The following is an 8,611-nucleotide window of genomic DNA, read 5'->3' as shown; positions in this document are numbered from 1 at the left end:
GATCTTCAAAAGAAGGGTGAAATAGATGTCCAACAAATTCGTTCAAGTGACAATTTGGCGGATATGTTCACCAAAGCATTGCCAACTTCAACCTTTGAGAAAATGAGATACAAAATTGGAATGCGTCGTCTTCGAGATATTAAGTGATATTTTCATCAGGGGGAGCAAAATACGCGCTGTACTCTTTTTCCCTTAGTCAAGGTTTTGTCCCACTGGGTTTTCCTGATAAGGTTTTTAATGAGGCAGCACTCAAGGCGTATTATCAGATATGTGTACTCTTTTTCCTTCATTAGGTTTTTTTCCACTGAGTTTTTCCTAATAAGGTTTTAACGAGGCACATTTCTCGTGGACATCCAAGGGGGAGTATTATCAACCAAGTAAAATGGTTGTCCACTTAAAATGGTGGATAGTCCATTTACTTTTTAAGTGGGTAAAATACCCATTAATATTTTCCTCCACTTGTAAATATGGCTATAAATATAGCCTTAAACTTCAATGTAAAACACACAAACACATAACAAAAGAATTACTATTACTCTCTCTATATTACTACTCTCTCTATTAATACTTTCTATATACATATTCTCTTGTTCTTCTTCCTTTATAAAATTGTCAAGTTAGTTAATTCATAACATTATTATATCGTGTTTCGTTTATGTAATTATTTAAAATTGTGTCTACTCACGAAATCGATTTTTGGTTAAAAAAAGATCACTGGGATTTAGTTATTTCCCCGATTCAAAATTTAGTTTTTTAGAAAATTTAATCAATCATCATTCCAAAAGCAAAAGAACGTTATAGCAAAAATAAAGAGGAAAAAAACGGAAAATAAGCGTGAAATTTAAGGAGAAGAAAACGGGAATAACAGAATGAATTTTTATTTTTTTAAATTTTGTGTCAAATTAAATTAGGTTATTCTTTTTTAAGCGGAAAGAGTATTGTTTTGTCACATGTGGCGTCTCTCCATCAATAATAACTCAAAACAAGAATGACTCAAACACCAGAGCAAAATTTTGAAGAAGAAAAGAGCTACAGTGTAGAGAACATGAGGGGTCTGACAACACCTTTACAATCAAAGTATTGGCACCCAACAGCCCAAAACAACTTCAAAAACTCAGAAAGTTTCAATCTTTACCGTCACCCAGTTCAGTTTAATGGAAAAAACAACAACCCCTTATCAAGAAAAGTGAAACCCATCTCTTGTTTTGCTTCAGAGAACCCAAATCAACCAATCTTGAAAGAATCAAAGCCTCCATTGGTAGTAGTTGGATCAGCTAATGCAGATATCTATGTGGAGATTGATAGGTTACCAAAAGAAGGGGAAACAGTTTCAGCCAAGACAGGTCAAACATTGGCTGGTGGGAAAGGGGCTAATCAAGCTGTTTGTGGTGGAAAACTTTCGTATCCAACTTTTTTTGTTGGTCAAGTTGGTGAAGATGCTCATGGGAAATTGATTACTGAAGCATTAGAGAGTGGTGGGGTTTGTTTGGATTACCTTACTACTGTTTCTAATGCTCCAACTGGACATGCTGTGGTGATGCTTCAGTCTGATGGGCAGAATTCGATTATCATTGTTGGTGGTGCAAACATGTCTTGTTGGCCTGAAGAATTGTCATCTGAGGATTTGGAGATTGTGAGAAGTGCAGGGATTGTGTTGCTCCAGAGGGAGATTCCAGATTTTGTTAACATCCAAGTTGCAAAGGTTTGAGCTTTTCTGTTTTATTTTTGATTTCCAAATGGTTATATTCATTTAGTCAAAATTCAATTCGTGTGTGGATATATTTGTCAAACTTAGATTTGAATTTGTTAGAGTTGGTTACAATCCACATTGGTTGGGGAACGGTTTGCTTATATGGACTTGAGCAATCCTCGCATGTTATTAGAGTCATGCCTTTCCCCGTTTGGGCTCCCGGTCCACATTCTAGTCAGGACTGGACGTGAATGGGGTGTTAGAGTGGGTTATAGTCCCACATTGGTTGAGGAATGCACGGATGGTTTGCTTATATGGAATTGGGCAATACTCCCCTCAAGAGCTAGTTTGGGGTTGAGTTAGGCCCAAGTGTCATATGTTTACAAAATTTATATTTTCTCACTATTTCTTTTAAGCTATCCTGTTTTTATGTTTTTGCTGAAATTAAGGTTCTCCTTTTGAGGAAATAATATCATAGGTAAGTAAAGAAAGGTAGATCATTTTCATTTTTTGATAAAACAGGAGATTATATTATATTAACTAAACTGTGAAGCAGTACAAGGAGCATTGTGCTGGCATGGTCCAGCATCATTACAGTAGTAGTGATTAGGGGGCGACCCATTAGGGAGTCGTTACAAAAAGAAGTGGGGATAAGGGACCCTATACAAATGCTTCTAAGGGGGAACTCGAGTGAGTTAGTAGTCTACTGATAGGGGGTCCTGAGATGTGAAAGGTAGATCATAATAACGTGTTTTTCCCACCTACCTTTTTCTTGTGGTAAACTAAAATTCGCGTTGGATATCTTTTCTAATGTTTACTTGGATGATTAAGGTCACCGTCAGATCAGCTTACCCAGTTGTAATTGTGCGTTTCGTGCACTGAGAAGGGAAATGTCCTCCTTTTACATAAAATTGGAGAGAACTTCTTTCATTGATTTTTCTGTGACACTCTTTTCATTTTTTGACATTCCAAAATACTATTCCATTGATGTATTACTTTATACTACTTTCAGGAATTCAAATTCATCTAGCTATTCAAATTTCAATCTCTAATATGGTATTTTCTTTATCAAACTAACTTTTCAAAAACAACTTCAATATTTCTTCCCCTACTACTAATATAATACACAAGGCAATTACTATCTTGAGATCCATGTCTAATCAAGCATCGTCGTTTATTGAAATGAAGGAAGGAATTATATATGAGTGTGTGTTTTCGTGTGTGTGTGTTTATGTGTCCACCTGTGTCATGAAGATTTCAAGTGTCTTCGGCTGATATGCTTCTTTAAACGTCTTGGTATCTTCAGGCTGCCAGGAATGCAGGTGTTCCAGTTATTCTAGATGCTGGTGGTGCCGATTCTCCAATCCCTCCAGAACTTCTTCGTTGTGTTGACATTTTCAGTCCAAATGAAACTGAGCTGGCTCGCATAGCAAAAATGCCAACAGGAAGTTTCGAACAAATCAGCCATGCAGTGGAGCAGTGCTATGACCTGGTCTGTTTTTCACATACCTTTTTATTCATTTTTCCTAAAGTTTGCATCCTAAATTCAGGACATAGACTTGCAGAAGTTCAGTTGATTTACACTTTATCCGTGACCCAAAATAACTATCCGAGTTACATATTAGGGGTCTGAATCTAACAGTCCTTTGAGGTGTTATAGTTACCTTCCCTTATTGATTTTGCAAAATGTGGAGGTACTGATAAGACTTTTGCTTGGTGAGTCATAAATATCTAGTGATGGCTTTGCTTCTCCTGATAATATGATGGCTTTACACTTTGTTGTTTGTGGGGCTCTGTTTGGTCCACCGACCTAGTAGGACATTCCTGGTTAGATTTAGCTCCATTATCTGTTTTGCTCTATGTTTGTGGTGTTACAAATTACAATAGATATCTATAAAGTTGTGATTATATCAATTTGATTTTGTGGAATGATGTTTCCATGCTCTTTTGTTTCCCAGGGAGTTAACCACGTCCTTGTTAAACTCGGGGCCAATGGATCTGCTCTGTTCACCAAAGGGGAGGAAACCTTGCGGCAACCCATTATTAAAGCTGCAAAAATCATTGATACAACAGGAGCTGGTGACACTTTTACAGCTGCTTTTGCAGTGGCCCTAGTGGAGGGCAAATCTAAAGAGGAATGTTTGAGATTTGCTGGTAAGCATGCTGGTGCTTTCTCCCAATTTTTGTTTCAGCATCTTTACTCTTATATTTTTTCTTCAAACATGTTTCATAAAGCTTTTTTCTTGAGCTGAGGGTCTATCGGAAACAACCCTTTTATCCCACAAAGGTAGGGGTGAGGTCTACGGACATCTCACCTTTCCCAGACCTCACTCGTGAGATCATACTGGGTATGTTGTTGTAGTAGTTACCTATCTAACAAAGGCTTCTGCATTTACAGCTGCAGCAGCTTCTCTATGTGTTCAAGTGAAGGGAGCCATTCCAAGCATGCCCGAGAAGAGAGCAGTGTTCAATCTTCTTCAGTCAGTTTGAAGACTTGGGGTTTCCTTTATCATCTCCTTGTACAAAAAAAATAAGAGGTAGTCTTCTAAATGTTCAGATTATATAAGTTGGTGCTTTACCCTAATCAAAGGATGAAAAGGAAGACTGTTCAAAACGACAGTTTCCTAGGGAGGAAGTGAACGGGAGAGACACAAGGGTATCCAGATGAAGTTCCAGTTGACAACTACTCCCTCCGTTTCAATTTGTTTGTCTTACTTTACTTTTTAAGCCGTTTAAAAAAAATGACACTTTCTTGTTTTGGCAACTCTTTAATAACTTTCCACTTAGCATATTTAAGACCACAAGATTAAAGGACATTTCGGTAAATTCAACATATCTTTAATTTAAGACAAAAGTCTTATTAACTTTCTTAAACTCGGTATCAAGTCAAAACCAACCAAACAAATTGGAATGGACGGAGTAACTAATAAGATAATATGGTCTTCACTATGTCAGCTTATACATCAGTTGCCCAAGTATGTTGAAACCGAAAATTAGAATTTAGATGAAAGATGAACAACAAACCAAATCCGAATTGGTTATAAACTGTGATAGTAATGAAATTTGAAGGTCCCATTTCCGTCATGTATGCCTCTGTTGTATGTGGTTCAATCACAAGTTCCCATTTCTGCTTTTTGAAACAGTATTGCTTCACATTGGTGAAAAGACTTTCTTTATTTCTTGACATGAAGGTTCTCAGGTTGATGAGTTGAAGTTCCGCACTCTTGATTTTCATGAAGAGGTGAGCAATTACTATCTATTTGCTCTTTTCTTTTGGTAAACTTCTTCCACTTTCCTTCTTCTAAACCACCACACATGTGCATCTGATATAATTCAGGACTGCTGTGGAGCACTGGCTAACTTCAGGTAGCACTAATCTGCATATTTTGCAGCTGATGTGTTCCGCTAGTTAATATTTGGGATTGAAGATACAGCTCTGAAATGCTTACTCTATTTTTTTTTAAAGAGCTGCTGGTGTAGTATATTATTTTTTGTTGCGCTTCTGTCATCTGAGCTGATAAATAACTCCAGGCAGACGGTTAGCATAGCTGGTCCTGTATGCCAGGAAACTAACGATAAAGAGACACAGTATTTTATTCTTGAGCCTTTGTTAATCGTTACTGTTTGTTGCTTAGAATGCCAGCTTTGAAAATCTTGAATGACATTTGACTGTGTTTAAAGTGATCAAATAAGTCTCCTGTTCCTGACTAATTTACTTACTGGTTTTACTAGTATTCATATGCTTTCTTTTTTTTGTTTTGCTGTCTAGTTTTAAGTTTGATTTCATCAGGAGAGTTCAAATAATTTGTATACCTAGAAAAAGGAATATATATCTTCACAACAATTGGTTTGCTCATCTTGAACTTTCAGTCCTACTGATGGATATGTGATACAAGATATCGAGAGTAATCCCACAAATGGGGTTTGGGGAGGATAGAGAGTACACAGATTTGTCCTTACTTCGGAGGTAGGGAGGTTATTTTCAATAGACCGTCGGTTGTTGAGGGATATGTTATATGAGATGAAAAATAGAAGCATGCATAATAGATGTCAAACTATTGGTCATAGGACTCTAAGGTTAATTATGTAACTAAATTGTCTGATATTGTTTGTATTAGGTGCTAGTGAACTGACCAATTTTGCTTGAACCAATAATATATTAACTCCACCAACTCCACTTTGAACCAATAATATATTAACTTTAGCCATCAAAAATTAAAATTAGAAATATATATCACTTAATCACACGATTAAGTGGTTAATATGTATGTGACAAACATATATTGGTACATTCATTATTTTTGTACGGATAAGTTTTTATTGAACATCTTATATATTAATTGACTATGGTTAATTAATGGTTGTGTTAAATACATGTCAATTCTCATCTATTGATTTGACGTGCGGATTAATATTTAGAACATTAGGTGCAGATATTTTAAATTCAAACTATCTATATATCCACACGCTAGATGTACACTTTTTGGGCGTTGCTTCTGTTTTCATGCCATTCCATAGAAGGACAAATGCAAATGATTTGGCTAATAAAACACTTTTGCACAGAGTGAATAACGTCTTTCTTTGGTTTGTTCTCCTTTCTGAAATCCTATTAATGCAGGATGCTTTTTGCATTAAACTGTTTATTTGTTTTTAGTGACGGTGCAAAAAAATTGTTTTTAATGATGATGAAAAAAAAGAAGACAAATTTTAGAATTGGAATTCAACGACAAAAAAGAAAGTCCAAAATATCAGTCCCAAAGCTTTGGGGAAAGTCCAAAACTATAATAACTATTGCAAAGGATGGTGACCTTTTGGTTGGAATTATATGAACACTTATTTGGACTTAATAAACCAAATACGTAACGGGAAAATTCCGTTGAAAATCTCTCCATTTTTTAAATAAAAATTGTATTTTATTTCTCTATCTCATGTCTCTTTTGTTTATAAGAAAAGTTGTGCAAATACATTTTTCAAGTATTTCTGTTGTTCAAAGTAAGACAACTTTAAATCATGATTACAGTTTTAACTTATGTACTCCCTAGTCCTATTATCTTTTATGTGAATGTATTACCCATAAAGATAAAGGATCAAATCTCTATACATTTTATCCTTTTCAGATTTTACGAGATATATTGTTATTATTATTATGAAAGATTATATATTAATAGCACACAATCACATATCAGATGAATAAGTGCAAGAGAAAAATATTAACTAGGTATAACGTCCTCAGAATAAAAGCAGCGAGAATTTGTTCACATAGTTAAAAGGAATTGATATTTATATTCTTGAAGTATTTCTCACTCCTTAGAGAAAGTGATGCTATGATAAAAATTATATTAATTTTGTGTAAAACCATATTTATATTCTTAAAGTATTTCTCACTCCTTATAGAAATTGATGCTATGATAAAAATTATATTAATTTTTTGTAAATAACGAGAGCATGTGAATTTCTATTATTATCCTTTTTACTCAGCAAAATAGAGTTTCACATGCCTTATTCATTATTTCTCTCTCCTGATAAAAGAATGAACTTTTGTATCAAATTGATGCAACAAATCATACTGTTAAAGATTAATTTTATCTGATTAAATGATGATGTTAAGATAAAAAAAATTATTTATTCAATTTTCATAATAAAATACATGTGTGTCTTAAAAGCCTTGCAGTCGACTAGACGACAAAAAAACGCGTTTTTTTTAACAGTAAAGTAGTGGTCATCTTTTAGTCACGTTTTATGCAATTATGTTGTGGTAAATAAAACTAGAAAAAATATATATGCAAAGGCTGGCTACATAACAATGATTGAGTTAAAATCAATTTGCAGTTGAAACAAAAAATCAAGAATATTTAAGTGAATTTATTGATCTCAAAAAGTTGGTGCATAGTGCTTAGTGATATGGATAGTCAATTTATAGTTATTATCTTAGAAAGTTATATTATTTATTAAATAAAATTAAAATTAAAATTAAATTTTTTGAGATAATAACTAATTAAAAAAATTATATGAGAAATCAATTTGTGATGTTCAAGAAAGTCATTTATTATGAATTTCTTTCTTATGTAATGAATTTATGTTGTCAAGACTATAGCGAATGGTATATAAAATTGTTGTTAATGCTATAATAAACTATGTATGTAAAGATATTCTCAATCATTTTAGAATATTCCAAATTAATTATTGTTTGAAGTAAAATTAAACAAGAAAAATAAGTTAATTCAGATCTTATAGATAGAGATAATGAAGTTCTAACTAATAACGAATACCTGAAAGAAAATAAATGTGAACATACTAACAAATTGAAAGCGATTGAAACCTTAGGAAATACCAAAAATAAGGGGGATAACACAATTGAAAAGTTGTTATTGAACATTCCTAATCACACAAAATAACGTCTACAATGTTTAAATGGAAAAAGAAAGGTTTGTCAAGTTATTTTCTATGTGTACAAATAAATTTGAAGAAGCACGAACTGATTTATGAATTTGAAACTTTAACTTAGAAGTAAGTGAAAGGAAATATTTGAACTTTATCTAATAGCGACTTGTGTATTAATCGAGTCCACAAATAATGTTACACTTAATTAGTGGAAATGATCTTATTTATTATTTTTATTATAATACTACCCCCAAAAAAGCAACACCTTAGTATCAAAATGATAATGATTCATAAGGAAAAAAACAAAAAAGGACGGACCACATAGAGTAAGAACTAAATAAAAAGTTGTAATAGTGATAGGAAGCATCCAAGGCCATGCCATTGGAATATAAATAATAAAATTAGATACTCCCCCACAATTGACTCAACAGAAAATAAATAAAAACATATTCTAATTTTATACCTATTTTTTTGTGGTTGGTATAGTTTCTTGCAAGTTGTAACCACCAATGTCTATGAACAAGACTACATAACTAGTTC

General features: G+C 33.5%; 1 protein-coding gene across 2 annotated transcripts; it reads left to right on the top strand.

Annotated features, from left to right (window-relative positions):
- Nucleotides 1-949: 949 nt before the first annotated feature.
- LOC129892822 (ribokinase) lies at nucleotides 950-5,401 on the top strand. Of its 2 annotated transcripts, none has more exons than XM_055968364.1 (6): nucleotides 950-1,702; nucleotides 2,997-3,182; nucleotides 3,649-3,844; nucleotides 4,089-4,227; nucleotides 4,882-4,931; nucleotides 5,028-5,401. In XM_055968364.1, the coding sequence occupies exons 1-4, from the start codon at nucleotides 989-991 to the stop codon at nucleotides 4,178-4,180; spliced, it is 1,188 nt and encodes a 395-aa protein (XP_055824339.1). In that variant the 5' UTR covers nucleotides 950-988; the 3' UTR covers nucleotides 4,181-4,227; nucleotides 4,882-4,931; nucleotides 5,028-5,401. The 2 variants fall into 2 exon arrangements, with proteins under 2 accessions (XP_055824339.1, XP_055824340.1); XM_055968365.1 differs by having other exon boundaries at nucleotides 4,834-4,931.
- Nucleotides 5,402-8,611: the final 3,210 nt, after the last annotated feature.

Source organism: Solanum dulcamara, chromosome 6 (genome assembly GCF_947179165.1).
Source record: "Solanum dulcamara chromosome 6, daSolDulc1.2, whole genome shotgun sequence".
In the NCBI taxonomy this organism is placed as follows: domain Eukaryota; kingdom Viridiplantae; phylum Streptophyta; class Magnoliopsida; order Solanales; family Solanaceae; genus Solanum; species Solanum dulcamara.
The sequence above is the reverse complement of the archived record's forward strand: the minus strand, read 5'-3'. Positions and strand labels throughout refer to the sequence as shown.

Coding starts and splice junctions, on each gene's coding strand:
- LOC129892822 (XM_055968364.1), top strand. CDS start 989: ATGACTCAAACACCAGAGCAAAATTTTGAAGAAGAAAAGAGCTACAGT. Junction 1,703..2,996: donor TTAACATCCAAGTTGCAAAG/GTTTGAGCTTTT, acceptor TGGTATCTTCAG/GCTGCCAGGAATGCAGGTGT. Junction 3,845..4,088: donor GGAATGTTTGAGATTTGCTG/GTAAGCATGCTG, acceptor CTGCATTTACAG/CTGCAGCAGCTTCTCTATGT.